General features: G+C 41.8%; 2 protein-coding genes across 2 annotated transcripts in view; both read left to right on the forward strand.

Annotated features, from left to right (window-relative positions):
* Positions 1-9805, forward strand: part of LOC143793497 (uncharacterized) — a 300046-nt gene extending 290241 nt beyond the window's left edge. Inside the window, exon 14 of the mRNA XM_077280518.1 lies at positions 7874-9805. Coding sequence (XP_077136633.1) covers positions 7874-9606 — 1733 coding nt within the window. The 3' untranslated portion in view covers positions 9607-9805. The remainder of the gene's footprint in view (positions 1-7873) is intronic.
* Positions 1-23886, forward strand: part of LOC143793567 (uncharacterized) — a 222596-nt gene that overhangs the window by 10237 nt on the left and 188473 nt on the right. The gene's annotated exons all lie outside the window — the stretch shown is intronic.

Raw genomic sequence — 23886 nt, forward strand, 5'->3', positions numbered from 1 at the left:
CAGTTATTAACCCCTGACACGACCATTTACAGTTTCCTGCCCCAGGACTGTAATGTGTCCGTAACCATCGGATTTTCTACTGATTTTCTGTGCGGCATCTGAGTTTTTTTTCTCACACCCATCAGTTTCGGGGGGAAATCACAGCACGCCGAGTACAGAAAACATCTGCAGACCTTTTCGGCCTCATTGTATATTATTGGTCTGAGGACAATCCAATTTTATTTAGCATTGCATTTGTGCGAGTTATACAGAAGTGTGAACGAACCCTTATCAGAAGAAAAAGAGTAATACAACCCCTCAGTGACCGAGCTGATTTTCACCTTCATGACCCGGGTACAATTCTGACCAGCGTCACTTTACGAGGTAATAACTGGAGCTTCATCGCATCCCACTGATTCTGAGATTTTCTCATAACACATTGTACTTAGTGGTAAATGTAGGTGGCTATTTTTTCTGTTTTATTTATGAAAATATCGGCATTTTGGGAAAAACTTTTGGAAAAAAATAGCAGTTTTCATACTTTTAATTTTTATATCATTAAACCGGTTAGTCACGTTCTACTAGATAATTAATAGATAACATTTCCCATATTTTTACTTCACTTCATTGTTCAATCGTCATTTTATTTTGATAGGATGTTCGAGGGGTTAAAAGTTTAGTAACGATTTATAATTTTATCAAGAAATTTACAAAACCTGTTTCTTTAGAGACTTGTTCAAATTTAAATGGACGTTGAGGGGCCTATATGTTGGAAACTCCCCAATAGTGAGACCGTCTTAAAAACTGCTCTTCTCAAATTATAGGTGCTGCACAGGAATTAATGCAAAGCGGAATGAAAACCAAGAAAAATGTAAATGTTACATCTAAAATGTTGCTTTAGCCCCAATTTTTTCGCTTTCAGAAGGGATAGCACAACAAACTGGACCCCACAATTTGTTACCGAGTTTATTCTGAGCACACTGATATCCTACATGTGGTCAGAAACCTGTTTTGGACAAATGGCCGGGCACGGAAGGAAAGGAGAACAATGTGAATTTTGTAACACAAATTTGGCTGAAATAGATTGTGGAAACCATGTCCCATTTACAGGTCCTTCAAAGCAGAAGAAACCCCCACAACTAACCCCATTTTGGAAACTACACCCTGCAAGGGTTTTATCCAGGGGTATAGTGAGCATTTTTAATCCACAGGCACAACACAGAATTTCGAGAACATTAGTTCTTCATATTGAAAATTTTCATTTTTTTTCACAAACATTTTGCTTTAGGATCAAATTTATTAGTTATCGCTGAACCTTCATCTTGTCCCACAAAAACAAGCCGCTATACAACTCCATCAGTGAAGAAAAAAAAAGCTACAGCTCAGAATAAAGCAATGGAAAAATATTTTATCTATAAAATTTTGTTTTAGTGTAGAAGCAAAAAACATTTAAAAAAATGTAATTATCCAAATGTGGTATCGCTGTAATCCTACTAACCCGAATGGCATGAAGAAAACCCTCAAAAAAACAATTCCTGAATTTCTAATTTTTATTCATTCTGTTTCCCAAAAATTGGAATAGAAAGCGATAAAGTTATGTGCCTAAAAAAGCCCTCGAATGACTCAATTGGTAGAGGTATAAAAAAAAAGTATAGCTATCAAAATATGAAGGTGCATAAAGTTGTTTTTGTAAAAAATAGGGATTTTATTTTAGTGTGACAGCAGCCAAACATAAAAAAAAAATATAAATCTGGTAATACTGTAATTGAATTGACCCGAAGAATAAAGTCGCCTAAACATTTATTCCGCACGACGAACGGCGTAAAAAGAAGATATAGTGAAATTTGCGCTCCCAAATCCAAATAACCCTCCTGAGACCCACAATGTGTCTAAACCGCAGTTGGCGTCCACATGTTTGGCATTACTGTAGCGAGGAGAGCCCACTTAACGGACAGGGTGCATCTCTCCAGAAGAACCAGCAGGGCACTACAACGTACTGGGCACTACAACGTCATATTTGCATTTTCACGTGGCAACATCTACTGCTGCTTGTTTCTGGCAAACACCCATGTAGTGAAAATTGTCACTACACCTGTAGATAAATTCCCAGATGGGTGCAAATTCCAAACTGGAGTCACTTGAGGGGGCGGATTTTACTTTTCTGACACTTAGGGGCTCTGTATATGAAGTCCGCAAACTATTCTATGAAAATATGTTCTATGGGAGTCAAATAGCGCTCCGTCCCTCTCAGGTGTCGCCGTGTGGCCAACCTATACTGTACATCTAAATATGGGGTATTGCGACGTTCACAAAAAATTGTGTGTCAAATGATATGATCCTTTTTACCTGTCTTCCCACTTAAAAATTTAAATCTGGGGCTAAAACATTTTAGTGGTAACAATTTTTTTTTTTCCCTCACCTCTCAATGTTATGAAATTTTGTGAACACGTGGTGTCAATCTGCTTACTGCACCCTTAGATTTCTTTGTGAAAATGAAAAATTTGGGGCTAATGCAACATGTTTGGGGTCATTTTCATGATCCAATGTCTCAAAATTCCGTGAAGCACTTGCGGTTTCAAAATGCTCACCACACCTCTAGGTAAATTCCTTGAGTGGTGTAGTTTACAAAATGGGGTTATTTGGGGGTGGGGTTCACTGTTTAGACACTTCTGGCTTTGCGCTTCAAAAGTCAAATGGTGCTCCTTCCCATCTGAGTCCCGCCATGCGCCAAAACGGTAGTTTTCCACTACATATGGGGTATCGGTGTAATCAGGAGAAATTGCACAAAAAATTTTATGGTGCATTTTCTCCTGTTACCCTTGTGGAAATTAAAATATTTAGAGCTAAAGCAACAATTTTGTGGAAAAATGAAAATGTTTATTTTTTTCTTCCACATTGCTTTAATTCCTGTGAAAATTTTGTAGGAACCATGAGAAATTTCTGATGTTATTTTAACCCTTATAACTTCCTAACAATAAAAATTGTTTCAAAAATTGTGCTGATGTAAAGTAGACATGTGGGAAATGTTATTTATTAATTATTTTGTGTGATATATCTCTCTGATTTAAGGTCTTAAATAATAAGTTTTAAAATTGCAACATTTTTACCAAATTTCTATTTTGTTCATAAATAAACGCAAGTCATATCGAAGATATTTTACCACTAACATAAAGTACAATATGTCATGAAACAACAGTCTCCGAATCAGTGGATCTATTGAAGTTCCAGAGTTATAACCTCATAAAGGACAGTGGTCAGAATTGTAAAAATTGTCCCGGTCATTAACGTGCAAACCACCCTTGGGGGTAAAGGGGTTAAGAACTATCTGTTCATTTGCTGTCTAATCTATGCCACAGGAAATAGTTTCAGTGTATGGAAGCACGGGATCACGTTAACTTGCAAAAAAGAAGAGATCCAGGTTTAATTAAACAAAAATCCAGAGTCTTTATTTAATAATTAAAACAAATAAGGCATCACTGTAAATACACCTGGGCATATACTGTAGGTGGGAGTTGGGGATAAGGCAGGTGCGAGGATGAAAACCAGACGCGTTTTGAACGCTAACTGCATTCTTAGACTCGGTCTGATGAAGTGTGACCAGGAAAGGAGGAAATTTAAGGTTACAACATGGCCGCAGTTTGCACCTTGTCCACACACAACTTGATCTGTTCCTGTTGGTGAGCTCATTAGAGCCAAAAGAAACTGCAGTGATGCGATGGCTTTCTACAGAGAATCACGCGCTATCCAACAACGCTTAAAACAAAGAACTGGTCCTATGTGGTCTCTGAATCAGGCCACGAATATCGTACATTCAAAAACTATTAAGAGTTAATGATGAACTCCAAACCTATGAAAGCCACGGAAACATTTTCAGAAAAAGCCACTTTATTGCATACTGTATAATACTTTAACCACAACCTACATTTTCTTAAGAGATGATAATACAATGGATTTCATATTTAATAACGGCCTCAGAATTGTTTCTAGATAAAAATGTTTTCCTACGGTCGTTGCTTATCTCCTAGTTTTTACTGCGCAAACAGAAATTTTCATCCCCATCTTTGGCTTTCTATTATTGGTTATTATAAAAAAAGTGGTCAGTTTCCATGTAAAACATGTTCATATTCAATTAAGACTCCAACATTTTACAGTTCGGATGGTTTAAAAGCTTAAGAAACAAAAAATAAAAAACTTTCTAATTGTAATTCAGATTACATAATCTATTGATTGAATGACGTGCTTGTAAGTAGTGTTGAGCGATACCGTCCGATACTTGAAAGTATCGGTATCGGAAAGTATCGGCCGATACCGGCAAAGTATCGGATCCAATCCGATACCGATACCCGATACCAATACAAGTCAATGGGACTCAAGTATCGGACGGTATTCCTGATGGTTCCCAGGGTCTGAAGGAGAGGAAACTCTCCTTCAGGCCCTGGGATCCATATAAATGTGTAAAAGAAAGAATTAAAATAAAAAATATCGCTATACTTTACCTCTCCGACGCAGCCTGGACCTCAGCGAGGGAACCGGCAGCGTTGTTTGTTTAAAATTCGCGCTTTTACTTGGTTACGTGAAGTCCCGGCTTGTGATTGGTCAGGGCGGCCATGTTGCCGGGACGCGGACCAATCACAGCAAGCCGTGACGAAATTACGTCACGGCTTGCTGTGATTGGTCCGCGTCCCGGCAACATGGCCGCCATTAACCAATCACAAGCCGTGACGTCACGGGAGGCTGGACACGCGCACTTTTTAAAATGGGCGCGTGTCCAGCCTCCCGTGACGTCCCGGCTTGTGATTGGTTGCGCCGCGGTCAACCAATCACAAGCCGGGAGGCTGGACACGCGCGCATTTTAAAAAGTGCGCGTGTCCAGCCTCCCGTGACGTCACGGCTTGTGATTGGTTGCGTCTCCCATGTGACTGCGACGCAACCAATCACAAAGCCGGGACGTAATTTTAAAATCCTTAAGGACCTGAAATTACGTCACGGCTTGCTGTGATTGGTTGCGTCTCCCATGTGACTGCGACGCAACCAATCACAACGCCGGAACGTAATTTTAAAATCCTGAAGGACCTGAAATTACGTCACGGCTTGCTGTGATTGGTTGCGTGCCGGTCACATGGGCGGCACGCAACCAATCACAAGCCGGGACTCGCGTAAAGGAAAGAAAAGCGCGAATTTTAAACAAAGAACGCTGCCGCTTCCCTCGGTAAGGTGCAGGCTGCGTCGGAGAGGTGAGTATAGCAATATTTTTTATTTTAATTCTCTCTTTTACACATTTTTACATTAATGTTGTTTCGATACCGATACCCGATACTACAAAAATATCGGATCTCGGTATCGGAATTCCGATACAGCAAGTATCGGCCGATACCCGATACTTGCAGTATCGGAATGCTCAACACTACTTGTAAGCTTAAATACATTGGTTCCACTACCCAAAAAATTAAAATACAGGATTAGAGAACATAAGCATTAACTGCGAAGACACAAGAGTGCCTGCATCCTCCACTGCGCCACCACTGACTCAAGCCTGTATTCCCTGGAGACCGGCTCCTCCTGAACCCATTGCTTACACTGGGCATTGACTTCACAGGCGACTATATGATAAAGGCCATTAATTGGCCGAAACGTCTTTAAATTGTCGCTTTACCTATCGGCATCAAATAAATACTCACCTGAAGCATTATTTTTCTTGTACGTGTGCAGTGATTTTTTTTTCTGAACTTATGCCTATGGGACCTTTGGTTCCCTTTACTAGCACCGTTTTACAAAAAGTCGAGTGCTAACCATTTGTCTTTCCTATAACATATACATGATGTCAGTCAACCTACCAACCGTAATATGGCAAATGCATCAAATCACTTTATTTCTGCACAATAGACAATTAATGGATTGCGTCGTTTATAGAACTTATTTTCAAACATATATGCAGTGGGGATAATGGAATCACACCAAGATGTAATACATGTAAACATTCAATGCAAATCAGTTAACAAATATAATAGAAACAGAATTGACAAGACCGTGAAACATGAGGAAGGGAAGGAGATGAGGTCTCTGGGAAAGATGGTACAGTTTGCTGGGTGACTACCATCGTTAGGCCTTCTGAGCCCAGTATATGTCCCACAGATTACACGTTGCTTCAAAACTTTCAGACGTAATATCTATTAAAGCTGTGAGGTGCTCCATATTTCGTATGTCCTGTATCCGGAAATACAACTCGTTGAGTGACGGAGAATAAGCCAGCCTCAATTCCTTGCTATTAAACATCTCGCTGCTGTGGTCAGATGTAAAAGAATCTGCTGAGTCCTGCTTCCAATCTGGAATGGGGGGATATTGAGCAAGTAGAATTTAGGGTCTAATGGAATATGAACTTCGAAGATTAATGTTTTGACCTTACACCAGAACTTTTGTATAATTGAACATATCCAAAAATATGGGTTAGGCCTCCATCATCAGAACCGCACCTCCAGCTTTGGATAGATATATTGGGAGTAAATTTATGTAATAACCAAGGAGTGTAGTACCAAAACATAAGCAATTTAAACTGGTTTTCCGTATTTCCTTATACACCCGGAGAACATTCTGTTGTTTTTGCCTGTACCTATTTGTGGAAGCAATGTATTGCCATTTTTTTCAACTTTTATGTATTGATTTTAAATTGTGAGTGTTTCTACACAGAAGACCCAGTGTCATGGGTTCTCAGGTGTTTCCTAATTAATTCATTTCTAATTAATTAACCAATTATCCCAATTATGTCGTAACCTTAAATTTTCTTCTTTCCTGTTCACACTTCATCAGACCAAGTCTACAAATGCACTTAGCTTTCGAAACGTGTCCAATTTTCATCCCCTCGCACTTTTTATCCTCAACTCACACCTATGCCTAGGTGTATTTGCAGTGATGCCTTCTTTGTTTTACTTACGAAACAAAGACTGTGGAATGAAGCTGGATCTCTTCCCTTTTGTAAATTAATCTCTGCCACCCCTGACTTGTTCCATTGTCACCAGTTTATAAGTGTTAAGGTATCTTCACATTAAGCGACGCTGCAGCGATACAGACAACGATGCCGATCGCTGCAGCGTCGCTGTGTGGTCGCTGGAGAGCTGTCACACAGACCACTCTCCAGCGACCAACGATGCCGAGGTCCCCGGGTAACCAGAGTAAACATCGGGTTGCTAAGCGCAGGGCCGCGCTTAGTAACCCGATGTTTACCCTGGTTACCAGTGTAAAATGTAAAAAAACAAACTGTGCATACTCACCTTCGCATCCCCCGGCGTCCGCTTCCTGCACTGACTGAGCGCCGGCCCTAACAGCAGAGCGGTGACGTCACCGCTGTGCTGTGCTTTCACTTTACGGCCGGCGCTCAGTCAGTGCAGGAAGCGGACGGCGAGGGACGTGACGGACATCAGAGGGTGAGTATGTACTGTTTGTTTCTTTTACATTTTACACTGGTAACCAGGGTAAACATCGGGTTACTAAGCGCGGCCCTGTGCTTAGTAACCCGATGTTTACCAGTGTAAAACATCGCTGGCATCGTTGCTTTTGGTGTCAAACACGAAGATACACGCCGGTCTGACGACCAAATAAAGTTCTGAACTTTCTTCAACGACCAGCGCCATCACAGCAGGATCCTGATCGCTGCTGCCTGTCACACACAACGATATCGCTAGCCAGGACGCTGCAACGTCACGGATCGCTAGCGATATCGTTTAGTGTGACGGTACCTTTACTCATTTTACCTGTCATTGTGTTAATGTTATGGTGTGTAGTATTCTTCCTTACTACTGGTGCTTTCACTGACGAGGGATTGTGATCTTCATAAAATAAATTTAGAAATCTCTTTTGAGTTGTAGATAAATAAAATCCAATCTATCTTTCTTCCTTATAGGAAATCCTTCTGAGAATAACGGATTATCACTAAACTGTAAAGAAGACGATGAAGATATCGGGAAGCACTCTAATGGAGAAAACCTCATTACTATTCACGGACCTCCCGGACTTCACAGTACTTCACTTTCTTATAATCCTCCTAATCATGAGGAACCTTCTCCTGAGCAATGTCACATTGTTACCACAATTCCAGGTGACAAAGTGGATACAAGATTTCAGTGTGACAAGCAGCTAACTAAAAGCTCAGATTTTTTAACACACAGAAAGCACAAAGGAGAAAAGCGATACTCCTGTTCAGAATGTGGGAAATGCTTTACAAATAAAACAAAATTAGTTATACATGAGAGAATTCACACAGGCGAAAAACCATTTTCATGTTCGGAATGTGGGAAATGCTTTACAGATATAGGGAGTCTTCGTATACATCTGAGAACTCACACAGGAAAAAAGCCATTTTCATGTTCAGTATGTGGGAAGTCCTTCACAATTAAAGGGAATCTTAGTAGACATCAGAGCGTCCATACTGGAGAGAAGCCGTATTCATGTTCAGAATGTTGGAAAGGTTTTAGAAATAACTCTGATCTTGTTAAACATCAAATGATTCACACAGGGGAGAAACCGTTTTCATGTTTACAATGTGGAAAATGCTTTACAGAGAAATCACAACTTCGTAAACATCAGAGAATTCACACAGGAGAAAAGCCGTATTCATGTTCACGGTGTGAGAAATGCTTTACAGATAAATCTACTCTTGTGAAGCATGAGAAAAGTCACACAGGAGCTAAGTATTCATGTTCAGAATGCGGGAAATCTTTTATACATAAATCAAATCTTGCTACACATGAAAGAATTCATACTGGAGAGAAGCCGTATTCATGTTCAGAATGCGGGAAATCTTTTATACATAAATCAAATCTTGCTACACATGAAAGAACTCATACTGGAGAGAAGCCGTATTCATGTTCAGAATGTGGGAAATCTTTTACACATAAATCAACCCTTGCTACACATGAAAGAATTCATACTGGAGAGAAGCCGTATTCATGTTCAGAATGTGGGAAATCTTTTTTATATAAATCAATTCTTGCTTCACATAAGAGAATTCACACTGGAGAGAAGACATATTCATGTTCATTTTGTGAGAAATGCTTTACAGATAAATCAAGTCTTGTGAAGCATGAGAGAACTCACACAGGAGCGACGTTGTATTCATGTTCAGAATGTGGAAAATCTTTTATATATAAATCAAATCTTGTTACACATGAGAGAATTCATACAGGAGAGAAGTTGTATTCATGTTCAGAATGCGGGAAATCTTTTATACATAAATCAAATCTTGCTACACATATGAGAATTCACACTGGAAAGAAGCTGTATTCATGTTCAGAATGTGGGAAATCTTTTTTATATAAATCAATTCTTGCTACACATGAGAGAATTCATACAGGAGAGAAGCCATATTCATGTTCAGAATGTGATAAATGTTTTAGAAAAAAAACACATCTTGTTAACCATCAAATAATTCACACAGGGGAGAAACCGTTTCCTTGTTTACAATGTGGAAAAAGCTTTAGAGATAAATCAAAACTTCTTATACATCAGAGACGTCACACGGGAGAAAGGCCATATTCATGTTCACTTTGTGACAAGTGCTTTACAGAAAAATCAAGTCTTGTGCGACACGAGAGAATTCACACAAGTCATAGAGAAGCCGTATTGTTCACTCTGTGAGATGTGCCGTACAAAAAATCAAGTGTTGTGAGACATGAGAGAAGTCACACAGGAGAGAAGCCATATTCATGTTCAGAATGTGGAAAATCTTTTATGCATAAATCATATCTTGTAAAACATGGAAGAAGGCATATAGGAAAGAAACTAAAATTATGTTCTTTGTGTTTTATAAAGTTTAATAAACATTGCTCAGCATAAACGAGTACACACCATTTGATAAGTAAGATTTTAATTAATATTTCACTGAACACCAGAACAATTTCTAAAATTTTGCCAACACTGAATTTCATAGAACCTTTTTTTGTAATCAAAACTTGAAAGTAAGGTTAATAATAAAACTTTCATTACAAAATCTTCAGTGTTACTTAAATTAGTTGATGCGTACCCCCCCATGTAAAAAACTACTACATCTATCATTTTGTATGGCCTCCATGATTTTTAAGGACAGCAACAAGTCTTCTAGTCCTGTAATGAACAAGTTGGTTACATAATACTATTTTTTTTTCTCTTTTTCAAGAACGAGCTCTCTTAAGAGCCTGGATTATGGATGGAGAGTGATGACAGCTTGTCTCTTCAGATTTCCCAATAGGTGTTTGTTGGGTTTCAGATCAGGAGAGATTTCACCTCTGAATCACTTTCACCCTGCTTTTCAGAATTGTAACCTTGGCCTTAGATGTGTGTTTTGGATCATTGTCATGTTGGAAAAGTGCACATCTACTAAAGGCATGGAGTGATGGCAGCATCTTTTTCACTATAGAGCAGAACATCTGTGAATTCATGATGCCATCAATTAAATGTACCGTATATATGTATAAATATGTGGAGGAAAATGGAGGGTGCGTCTTATAGTCCAGATGTATCGACTCTGACTGTGTGGGAATAGTGGAATAGTGGGTCACTGGAGGCTGGAGCCAGCTTCTGTGGTTAACTCCCATGCCGCTTCTAAAGAGATTAATATTTGCTGCATTCCACGCCCATGGGCATGGAGGGCAATGAATATTGATTTCTCTTTAGCGTCCTGGTCTGATTGGCCCCCATCCCAGTCCTGGTATGCATGGCCCCATCCTTATTCTAGTACAGTATTTCCCAAACTACAGTCCTCACAGACCCCACGGGTCATGTTTTCAGGATTTCCATAGTGTTGCACACGTGAGACAATTCCTGATGCCTTGATGATACTTCCACTACTTGCGCAATACTAAAGAAATCCTAAAAACATGACGTGGGGTCCTTGAGGACTGGAATTTGGGAAACACTGTTCTATTATGATTGCCCCCCAACCCCGCTCCTATTATGCATGGCCCCATCAGAAAACATAAAAAAAACCTAAACCATTACACTTACCCTCCCGGCGCTCCCTCGCAGCGTCCTGCTCCATTGCAGCGTCCTGCTCCATTGCCAGCAGCTGCTTTATTCTTGTAAGCAGCGCATGGCAGGGACGTCATGCGCTGCTCACAAGCTGAAGGGAAGGTACCGGAATACTCACTGCTCCCAATATTGCCTTGCACTGGCATGTACTCCGGAGGACAGAGAATTAACTTCAATCCAATATTGCGGCCAGCCTGCAGCCAGCGGGTAAGGAAAGGGTGAATCAAACACCCGAAAACCCCGCCTATATGACCCAAAACCGGTCCTGCCAAATTCAGGTGACAGGTTCCCTTTAAAGCTTATATAAAGTTGTGTGAAAAAATCTTTGCCCCCTTCCCGATTTCCTATTCTTTTGCATGTTTCTCGCACTTAAATGTTTCTGATCATCAAACAAATGGAAATATTAGACAAAGATAATAGAAGCGAAACAGATACAGGACCCAAGCATATATATCATCTAGTCATCTTACATAGGTGTAGCATCGGTGATAATGATATATATGTGCATGGCAGAGAATGGCAGATCATTCCGGTTAGTGCAATAGAACCGAGAGAGATAAATCTGAATATGTGGTCAAGAGTAATGATACCAAGGCTTAGATCGAAAAATAAAACACCTTTATTGGGACAAAATGGTGAGAAGGTGGCACTACAATAAGGAAAAGGTGCCTGCACGTACATACAACAAAAAGATAAAGTACATAAAAAATGAGAGACACTCAAACTACACACCAAAAACAATCCGAATGCTTGAAAAACAAACATTTAAATGAGAATAGGGGCATCCATGAAGGACATGGCAAATCCGATGTCCTCATCAAATGTCAGGATTATGATAGGACCAATATAAGAATGTGCAATAGCAAAGATCGGAAGCCAAAGAAGTGTGTAACAGTGGTATAGGGTGATCGATATGCTGAGACACAATGGTAGGTGTGTAGGTAATACTGAGATCATATAATAGGAGTCAACACTAAGTGTGAAGCAGAACAGACTGAAGAGTCAACACAAACATGGAAGGGATCACAAGTACTATATGGTATAGGCAGAATAGGAGTGCAAGTAATGAACAGTGCACCCGCAGTAAAGAAGTATTACCTGGGTGGTGAGTGGTATGTTTGCGGCACATGCCCCGATGTGCGTTTCAGAACTCGTCCTTCATCATGGAGTGGTAGATAACAGAAGTAAACACAAAGAGCAGTTTATAAATGAAGGTCTTTATTATTAAGGGAAGAGGAAATCCAAACCTACAGGCCCTTGTATGAAAAGGTAATTCACCCCCTTCAAACATAAATTAACTGTGGTTTATCACATCTTTGGGAAGTCAAGTTCAAACTTCCTAGCCACACACAGGCCTGGTTATTGCCACACCTGTTCTCAATAAAGAAATCACTCAAATAGGACCTGACTGACAAAGCGAAGTAGACCAAATGTTCCTCAAAAGCTAGATCCAAAGAAATTCTGTAAAAAATGAGAAAGTAATTGAGATCTATCAGTCTGGAAAAGGTTATAAATAGTTATGAGCGAATATACTCGTTACTCGAGATTTCCCAAGCATGCTCGGGTGGCCTCCGAGTATTTGTAAGTGCTCGGAGATTTAGTTTTCATCGCCGCAGCTGAATGATTTACATCTGTTAGCCAGTTTGATTACATGTGGGGATTCACTAGCAACCAGGCAATCCCCACATGTACTTATGCTGGCTAGTAGCTGTAAATCATTCAGCTGCGGCAATGAAAAATAAATCTCCGAGCACTAACAAATACTCGGAAGACTCGGGAAATCTCGGGTAACGAGTATATTAGCTCATCACTAGTTATAAAGCCATTTCTAAAACTTTTGGACTCGAGCGAACCACCGTGGAAGCCATTATCCACAAATTGCAAAAACATGGAACAGTTGTGGCTCTTCCCAGGAGCGGCCGACCAAAATTACTCCTAGAGCACCGCGACAACTCATCCAAGAGGTCTCAAAATACTCCACAACAACATACAAAGAACTGCAGGCCCCACTTGCCTCAGTTAAGGTCAGTGTTCATGACTTCACAAGAAAGAGACTGGGCAAAAACGGCCTGCATGGCAGAGTTCCAAGATGAAAACCACTGCTGGCCAATAAGAACATAAAGGCTGATCTCAGTTTTGCCAGAAAACATCTTGATGGTCCCCAAGACTTCTGGGAGAATACTCTGTGGACTGATGAGACAAAAGTTGAACTGTTCGGAAGATGTATGTCCCGTTACATCTGGCGTAGAAGTAACACAGAATTTCAGAAAAGAAGCATGATACCAACAGTAAAATGTGGTGGTGGTGTGATGGTCTGGGGCTGTTTTGCTGCTTCAGGACCTGGAAGACTTGCTGTGGTAAATGGAGTAATGAATTCTGGTTTCTATCAAAAAAGTGAATTTCCGGCCACCTGTTCGTGACCTCAAAATGAAGTGCATTTGGGTTATGCAGCAGGACAATGATCTAAAACACACCAACAAGTCCACCTCGGAGTGGCTGAAGAAAAATAAAATTAAGACTTTGGAGTGGCCTAGTCAAAATCCTGACTTTAGTCCTATTGAGATGCTGTGAAATGACCTTAAAAACTTGGTTCTTGCTGAGAAACCCTCCAATGTGGCTGAATTACAACATTTCTACAAAGATACAGAGTGTTGGAAAAGATTCATTGCCAGTTATTGCAAACACCTGATTGCAGTTATTGCTGCTAAAGGCGGCCCAACCAGTTATTTGGTTTAGCGGGCAATCACTTTCTCACACAGGGCCCTGTAGGTTTGGATTTCTTTTTCCCTTTAAAATAAAGACTTTAATTTAAAAACTGCATTTTGTTTTTACTTGTCTTATCTTTGTCTAACATTTAAATTTGGTGATCTGAAACATTCAAGCGTGACAAACATGCAAAAGAACAGGAAATCAGGAAGGGGCAAACACTTTTTCACACAACTGTAAGAGAAGCTGCATTTATTGAATGGATGAAAGGCCCAAAATAAATCTCTTGTGCCCCAAGATGGGTTTGAGAAGTTTCTCCCACACAGTTCAGGACTTTTCGTTTGCAAATGTCTCCCAGGAGATAAATGAAGATATATTTCAATCCCTTCTGTTACCTGCATTGAGTGGAGGGATAGCTGGTGGAAGAGGGATAGTTTTGGAACACAGTGGCATTTTCATCGCTACGACGGTACGATTCGTGACGTTCTAGCAATATAGTTACGATCTCGCAGTGTCTGACACGCTACTGCGATCAGACACCCTGCTGAGAATCGTACGTCCTAGCAGATCATTTGGAACTTTCTTTCGTCCCTGGATCTCCCGCTGTCATCGCTGGATCGTTGTGTGTGACAGCGATCCAGCGATGCGTTCGCTTGTAACCAGCGTAAACATCGGGTTATTAAGCGCAGGGCCGCGCTTAGTAACCCGATGTTTACCGTGGTTACCAGCGTAAAAGTAAAAAAAAACAAACCGTACATACTCACCATCTGATGTCCGTCAGGTCCCTAGCTGTCTGCTTCCCGCTCTGACTGCCGGCCGGAAAGTGAGAGCAGATCACAGCGGTGACGTCACCGCTGCACTCTGCTCTCACTGTACGGCGGCACTCAGTCAGAGCGGGAAGCAGACGGCTAGGGACCTGACGGACATCAGATGGTGAGTATGTACGGTTTGTTTTTTTTAACTTTTACGCTGGTAACCACGGTAAACATCGGGTTATTAAGCGCGGCCCTGCGCTTAGTAACCCGATGTTTACCCTGGTTACCAGCGAACCTCGGCATCGTTGGTCGCTGGAGAGCGGTCTGTGTGACAGCTCCCCAGCGACCACACAACGACTTACCAACGATCACGGCCAGGTCGTATCGCAGGTCATGATCGTTGGTAAATCGTATAGTGAGACGGTACCCTTACAGTCCTTCTAGTACAGAGATCTCCAAGCTTTCTGACCATGAGTGCCACATTCAGCTATGAAAGGGGGTTACCAGCCACATTCAGCTTTGAGAGAGGGTTGCAATCTACATCCAGCTCGTGCTCCACTCACAGTAGTGACACTTAGAGCTCCCATTACCGGTATAATGGCAGCCAAAGCTTTTCCACTGAAATCACACCAAGGCCGTATGCCAAACTTCAGGGTCTCCTATCTTATTCCCATTCAGATCTGCTCTTCTGTGCAGGGTTACACACAAAAGTCACCATCTAGAGATCTTCTCTTAATAGCTGTTTGCTATACTTGGTGCTAATGCCCCAAGCTGGCAGACAGCCATGAGCTGAACATCAAGGGTCCACAAGCCACATGTGGTTTTCGAGCTACAGACTGGGGACTCCAGCTCTAAAGATTTTGAGCCAGGGCCGCCTGATGACTCTCTAAAAATTTGGAACGAGGGATGCATTTTTGGAGCAATGGCTGCGTGATGACCCTATTGCTATAAAGGACACACAAAAAAAGAAACCATGAACCGTATACCCTTCTTTGGGTGGGAAGGGGTGTATGGGAATACACCAGAAAAAAGGAACACCTAACCCTTGGCATGGGAACTTTGTGTGGGTGCCTTGCAGAATAGTTGCCCACCTTCTACCTCTGGCCACCCCACTGCCTTTCCTGCCTGTTGCGGTGCTGTGAATCCCTCCCCCTCTGCACTGCTGTCCTCACTCTGCATGGCACCTTCCCAGGTTGGGTCAGAGACTTAATTGTCCATCACTTCGTCTTCTATTTCTGAATTCTGGCCATCTTAATTTGGCAACTGTGTCTCATCAACATCTACCTCTTGAGACTCTCATTGCCATTCCCCAATGTCATCTTCCTCTAACCATGGCTGCTCAAAAATATGGGCGTCACTAGACACAATCTCCTCATGCCCTTCTTGAGATGTGCAGAGCAAGAGGCCAGAATCAATAAATGGAGATGTACAGAGATCTTTGGAGTGTGCAATCACTTGTCTTCTGGGATTCACCTTGGTGGGAGGAAGAAGGATCAAGATGAGGATTATGTGGTCCAGACTCTTGGCTAGTGAGACTGGACCGTGTGAAAGACTGGGTGGTGCTGGGAAACATACTGGAAGCATTATCTGCCATCCACCCAACCCCCTGTTTGCACCGTTCTGGTTTCCATGTTTGTGTCCCATGCACCCCTGCAAAGCAGGACAGGAATCTAGTATGGATGAGCATGTTTGTTGTGCTCCGGCAGCAGGCACAGTTTTACCTGGACCACGGCCTCGGTGTTCACCTCAGCATCATGTCCACTTCCCTGTCCCTTACCGCGCACCTTGCAAATTTTAACCCCTCCACCCTCGGGCCATCTTCTGCTTTTGCATTTACGTTCTTTGCCCCTTTCTTCCCAGAGCCATAAGTTTTTATTTTTTCCATCAATATGGCCATGTGAGGTCTTGTTTTTTTGCGGGACGAGTTGTACTTTTGAACGCCGCCATTGATTTTACCATATAATGTACTCGAAAAAGGGAACAAAATTCCAAGTGTGGCGTAATTGCAAAAAAAAGTGCAATTCCACAATTGAGTTTTAGTTTTTTTTTATCATGTTCACCAAATGTTAAAACTGACCTGCCATTATGATTCTCCAGGAGTTTACTGACACCAAAAATGTCTAGGTTCTTTTTTATTTAAGTGGTGAAAAAAAAATCCAAATTTTGTTAAGAAAAAAATAATTGCATAATTTCTTAGACCCGTAGCGCCTTTATATTTTGTGATCTGGGGCCGGGTAAGGGCTTATTTTTTGTGTGCTGAGCTGAAGTTTTTATTGATACCATTTTGGTGGAGATATGATCTTTTGATTGGCTGTTATTGCATTTTAATGCAGTGTTGCGGCAACCAAAAAAAAATTCTGGTGTGTTGATTTTTTTTTCTCGTTATGCCGTTTACCGATTGGATTAATTCTTTTTATATATTGATAAATTGCACAATTCTGAATGTGGCACTGACAAATATGTGTATTTTTTATATGTTTTTTATTGTTTCATTTTGAATGGGGGGTGATTTAAACTTTTATATATATTTTTACTTTTAACATTTTTTTCTTACTTTACACTTGCTTCAATAGTCTCCATGGGAGACTAGAAGCTGCGATCATCCGATCACTTGTGTTCTGCTCTGTATAGTTAAAATGATCACTTGCTATGAATGCCGACCACTGGGCAGGGTTTGAGACACGCTTTCGGTGCATGCATGCTAAATGCTGCCGTCAGGGTTTGACGGCAGTTTCTAAAATGTTAACAGCTGCGGATGATCGCGGTTTCACCCGCGGTTCTTAGGGGCACATGTCAGCTGATCAGATAAGCTGACATGTGCTGGAAATGGTGCGGGCTCAGCGCCGGAGCCCACACCAAAGAGGGGGAGGGGACGTCTGAGGTACTAGTATGTCAGAAGTAGGGAAAGGGTTAAATTAGGTATATAGTATATGCTTGCAAACTTTCTGGTATTAATAATGGAAAGAAAATAGGTAGCCCTGAAAATGAAGTTTAAGCTACATCTGCCTGTTTACTCTCTTAAAATTTTGAGCGAGGGCCACCTGATGACCATCTAAAATTTTTGAGCAAGGGCTCCCTATCTACCCACTAAAAATTAGGAGTGAAGGCCACCTGCTTACCCTAAAAAAATTAGGAGTGATGGACGCCTGTTTACCCTCAAAAAATGTTAAAGCGAGGGCTGTCTTTTTATCCTCTTAAAATTTTGAGCAAGGGCTGCCTATCTACTCTCTAAAAATTAGGAGTGAAGGCCGCCTGCTTACCTTAAAAAAATTAGGAGCGAGGGACACCTGTTTACCCTCATAAAAGGTTAAAGAGAGAGCTGTCTTTTTATCCTCTTAAAATTTTGAGTGAGGGCCAGCTGATGACCGTCTAAAAATTTTGACTAAGGGCTGCCTGTTTTTATTATTATTTAACGAACTTCAGCTTGATTTCGAGCCATGGAGACTTCATGGATGAACAGTCTGTAGGAAGATCGATCTTGTGTAAGCCTATATAGGTCTTCCAGAGTCTTTTCTGCCATTATCTTGATTGTACCCAGCCATCGGGTTCCTGGTCTTCCTCTTCGTCTTGTTCCTTCTATTCTTCTGACTATGATGTCCTTCTCCAGTGATTGCTCTCTTCGTATGATGTGTCCAAAGTAGGCAAATCTTAGGTTGGTGATTCTTTCTTCGAGTGACACATATGTCTGGCTTGATTTGTTACAAGATTGATTTGTTTGTTCTTCTGGCCATCCTTGGTACTGATAACATCCCTCTCCAGCCCCTACATTTCTGGAAAACGCCAGAATATATATGAGCCTCTTTCTTTCTATTATGAGCCCTTTTGGTCCTGACCACAGATCTCTTGACTATCCTGCCTCATGGTAAGTCTGTGAGTAGTGACAAGCGTCACAGTGAAAAATAGACATGTAATTCCCATTTTTTTTTTTACGTTTTCCGATATATACAGTAAATCACAAAAGTAAGTACACCGCTCACATTTGTGTAAATATTTTTTTATCTCTTCATGGGACAACACTGAAGAGTTGACACTTGTACTCAGTGTACATCGTGTATAACTGTAATTTTGGTGCCCTCTACGTAACTCAACACACATCCATTAATGTCTCTGGTAACAAAAGTGAGTGCACCCCTAAGTGAAAATGGCCTAATTATGCTCAATTAGCCATTTTCCCTCTCCGGTGTCACATGACTCATTAGTGTTACAAGTCTCAGGGGTGAATGGAGAGCAGGTGTGGTAAATTTGGTGTTATCGCTCTCACACTCTCTCATACTGGTCACTCTCCTAGTGGCAAAGAACTCTAAAGGTACCTTCACACGAAACGACTTTGTAACGATATCGCTAGCGATCCGTGACGTTGCAGCGTCCTGGCTAGCGATATCGTTTAGTTTGACACGCAGCAGCGATCAGGATCCTGCTGTGATGTCGCTGGTCGCTGAATAAAGTCCAGAACTTTATTTGGTCGTCCGATCGCCGTGTATCGTTGTGTTTGAAAGCAAAAGCAACGATACCAGCGATGTTTTACACTGGTAACCAGGGTAAACATCGGGTTACCAAGCGCAGGGCCGCGCTTAGTAACCCGATGTTTACCCTGGTTACCCGGGGACCTCGGCATCGTTGGTCGCTGGAGAGCGGTCTGTGTGACAGCTCCCCAGCGATCAAACAGCGACGCTGCAGCGATCGGCATCGTTGTCGCTATCGCTGCAGCGTCGCTTCGTGTGAAGGTACCTTTAGAGAAATCTGTAAAAAAGAATTGTTGCGCTACAGAAAGATGGCGCAGGCTGTAAGAATATTGGCAACACCCGGACACTAAGCTGCAGTACGGTGGCCAAGACCATACAGCGGTGTAACAAGACAGGTTCCACTCAGAATAGGCCTCCCCATGGTCCCCCAAAGAAGTGGGAGCACTGTGGATCAGTGGTTAGCACTGTTACTTCTACCAAAGACAATGTCATAAAAAATATTAAAAATCCTTGAGGTCCCTCATATCCCCCTCCCTTTTTTCTTTCCGCTACCATTTGTCCTGAGGAGACAGGAGCCATCACTCAAACCGGCCTTTATGTAAAATGCTTTGTACAGAGATGTAAAGCCGCTTAATTAAAATACAATGATTCTTCTTCATTCCCAGGTGACTGAAGAGGATGAGTATTGTCCACAGAGAGAGAAAAGTCATATTAGATTTTGAGTGGATCAAAGAAGATCTCGCACCCTTTACGAATAGCCATGGTCACTGCAGATACAATGAGAGGGCAGACAGTATGCCTCCGGGAGAAAATATGGAATATTGGCTTACCCATCCGATATTAATGAGACGTACATTTTGAGCAGCGGGGTAACGAGGCAAAGATACACGTTTTCTCATAATTATAGCTCCCACCAAAAGGCCCCAAATCCATCAGGGCCATATAACCGCCAGTAGCTAGGCCATGTTTGGCCTCTAGGCGTAGCTAAAATCCAGATACAAAAGATGACATCAGTCTCAAACTTCTGTGACCACACTCTGAGGAGTTATTGCATAAGTTGGGATTTTCTAAAATCATGAAGGGCTGAGACCAGGCCACATACTGGCCCATGTGAGGTCATCGTACAGGGGTGTGTGGGTGGGACTAGGTCTGATAAAAAATCAATCCCAATTATCATCAGTGTATCCTGTATGCAGGGATCCCGTTTATTGACAGCCAAATCGAAGCGCTCTCCTTCGGCTAAACTGAATCGCCTCTGCAATCGGTGTAGTAAGCCTCCTGTTAATCCCTTTTATTTTATGTAACTGTTTATACTGTATTGTTTTGTCCCACTTGTGAAATCTTTTGTATATTTTTCATAAACGCCTCCTCCCTTTGGATTAAATATAAAATTTAATAGTTCTGTTCATTCTGTTCTGTAAACTACGCCTCAAAGCCATAAGGTCCAATCGACCGAAAGATTGGTGGTGGCGGCGAGTAGGCTGGGGTTATCGGAGAGTTATCGGTGACCATACCGGGGTGTGTACACATATTGCCTGTGTTGGAATCCGGAGGTATATATGCCGTACGCTCACCGTTAATTTTCTGATAGCTGGCCTAGTGGTGCGAACAGGCTGTGGACTTCTCCGTTAAACGTCGGCCAATCGTGTAATTGGACGATTGGGGTTAGCAAAGAGCAGTTCGCTCCAAAGATCACAGCAGGTGGTACTTGTGACCTTTCTGGTCTGTGATATTGGGAATTTGTGGGATTAAGAAAGTCCTAACAAACCAAATCCCTGACAGACAACATGTTCACATAGTCTTTATGTTGTTCCCGTATTTCCTCCCACTCCAAAAACATACAGATAGGGAATCTAGATTGTAAGTCTCAATGGGGACACTGCTGATTTGTCTGTAAAGCGCTGTGGAATTAATGGTGCTATGTGAGTTAATAATGTTGAGTGCACATGCTCAGCGTCATATCTAGAGGTTATCGTCTCAAATTGGATGTATGAGTGCCGCTAGCATTGTTACAGAGGTAAAATTTTGCTGAAGGCAAGCAGACTGCGGACAAGGATTACTGGAACCACAACCTGTGTTCTGATGAGACCAAATAAACTTATTTTGGTTCAGATGGTGTCAACCGTGTGTGGGGGCAACCATGTGAGGAGCACAAAGACAAGAGTGTCCTGCCTACAGTCAAGCATGGTGGTGGGAGTGTCATAGGTTGGGGCTGCACGAGTGCTACTGTCTGTGGGGAGCTAGAGTTCATTGAGAGAACCATGAATGCCATCATTTACTGTGACATACTGAAGCAGAGCATCATCCTGTCCCTTCTGGGCCGCAGGTCAGTATTCCAACATGATGACAACCCCAAATACACCTCCAAGATGACCACTGACTTGCTAAAGAAACTGAGGGTAAAGGTGCTGGCTGGACTGGCCAAGCATGTCTCCAGACCTAAACCCTATCGGGCATCTGTGGGGGCATCCTCAAACAAAAAGTGGAGGAGCGCAAGGTCACCAACATCCACCAGCACTGTGATGTCATCATGGAGGAGAGGAAGAGGTTTCCAGCAGTAACCTGAGGAGATCTAGTGACCTCCATGCCTAAGAGAGCTAAGGCAGTGTTTGAAATTAATGGTGGCCACACAAAATATTGACACTAACGTTTAATGGCTATTATTAGAGGTGACACCCAATTTACATATAAGCTGCACACTGTCTACTTTAAATTGTATAAAAGTGTCAGAGCTTCAGTGTCGTCCCATAAAAAGACAATAACAATATCAAAGGTGTACTTACTTTTGTGATTTACTGTATAAAAAATGAAGGAATAGAAAAAGGATATAAAAAATTAAGCCCCATGTATCGTCAAAAAACAAAGGCAAAAATCATGTGAATGTTCGAACGAGGACATTTTTGGGAGTAGTTATAAGTGCATGTACGATAAAGTCAGAAAATCTGCTTGGTGGGGAACGGAGGAAACTGCCCAAATTAAACTGAACAGCAATGTGACTACCTCTGTGTTTGTGCATTTTATTTTTCTCCCCATCTGCTCTGCACTTTGGATGTGCTGAGCAGGACAAACACAGGTCAGAATATCTTGCTCATTTGGTGGTCCTGTCTCCTTTCACCTCATCCCAGGTGCAGACCAAATCCTGCCCCTCCCCAGAGTTGGAAGGGACCTCCGGAGTCATCATGCCAACCTTCTGCTCAATGCAGGAGTCACTAACATCTCAGACAGATGTCTGTCCAGCCTCTGTGTGAAGACTTCCATTGAAGGAGAACTCACCACCTCTCGTGGCCGCCTGTTCCATTCATTTGATCACCCTCACTGTCAAAAAGTGTTTTCTAATATCTAGTCTGTATCTTCCTTTCAGTTTCATCTCACTACTTCTTGTGTTTCCATGTGTAAATGAGACTAAGGATGATCCCTCTACACTGTGACAGACCCTCAGATACTTGTAGACCGCTACTAAAGGGAACTTGTCACCCCCCAGGGAGTTTTTAAGTAAAAGATCCACCTTCAGCAGCACTAAGGCTGCATTCTGTTAAGGTGGCTCTTATGTTTCTGATCCCTAGTAACACTGAAATATTGACTTTTATAAATTGTACCCCATAGCTGTATTGAGTCCCAGAGGTATGGTGTCTCCCCGTGTCAGACGCCCATCATTGACTTTTCCTTGACGAAGCTGCTTGCTGGCAGTGATACGCGTGGGATCTTCCCACACCCTTCCTCTTGCCATGCTTTGCCCCACTATTCTTTGGACTTGCATTCCACTTGCATTTGTCTGCATGCATTGAGCAGACTCTGCTGTTCCCAGGTCTGGTCATTCATACCTGTATTTGGGCTGGTGTTTTTTGCATTTTCACTATTATTACCTTTTACACCAAGCCTTGCTTTTCCATCTGGCAGGCTTTCCAGCCACACTTGTACATTCTTTACATGGCTGGGTTTATTTTTGCAGGTCCGTTTCCACTTGAATAGGGCGATTTTTCTATTTTTACATATCCACATGCTACTTGCTTGCTGAGCATTATTCATGACATATTGGGGAAGCCCACACTTAATTAACATTAAGTTAATGTTGATGAATATGGCTTACAGCCAATGAAAACCCAAAAGTCATTATCTCAGTAAATTAGAATAATTAACACAAAACACCTGCAAAGGCTCCTAAGTCTTTATAAAGGTCCCTTAGTCTGTTCCAGTAGCTCCACAATCATGGGGAAGACTGCTGACCTGACAGATATCCAGAAAACGTCATTGACACACTCCACAAGGAGGGGAAGCCACAAAAGGGCATTACTAAAGAAGCCGGCTGTTCACACAGTGCTGTATCCAAGAACATTAATGGAAAGAGGAGTGGAAGAAAAAAGTGTGGTAGAAAAAGGTGCACAAGCAACCGGGATAACCGCAGCCTTGAAAGGATTGTTAAGAAAAAGCCATTTGAAAATGTAATTCATGTGGAGTAGGAGATGCAAATTCATGTAAATTAGCTGAGTGTTCCCTCACCGTCTCTTGATTTATGGATAGTTTTGATTCTTTTTTTAATTCGATGGCACCGTGAAGATCAGTTGATGTTACATTTGCTTTCTTAGAGAACACAGATGCAAAATAGGAATTAAAAAAAAAAAAAAAATCGGCTTCTCAACATCATTTTTGACCACTTCACTCTTTTCATCCTGTAAAATACTATTGCATTTTTGACTTTGCTTCTGACATACCCTTAAAATCCTTTCTCACTCCTTTTGGTCTCCCTTGCAAGCCTCACTTCATTACTGGCTTTAGCTCTTCTAACGCTTGCCCTGCATTCCCTGCAGACAGCATTATACTCTTCTTTAGACATGCCTCCCTTTTTCCATTTTATATACATTTCTTTTTCCTTTTTAACAAGTGATTAAGTTCTCTGTTCATCCATCCTGGTCTCTTTAAATGCTTCCAATTCTTCCTCCTTTTCGGGATTGTTACTGTGTGCAGTGAAAATTTCATTTCATTTCGTCCCT

The sequence above is a fragment of the Ranitomeya variabilis genome, chromosome 1, assembly GCF_051348905.1.
Source record: "Ranitomeya variabilis isolate aRanVar5 chromosome 1, aRanVar5.hap1, whole genome shotgun sequence".
Taxonomy (NCBI): Eukaryota; Metazoa; Chordata; class Amphibia; order Anura; family Dendrobatidae; genus Ranitomeya; species Ranitomeya variabilis.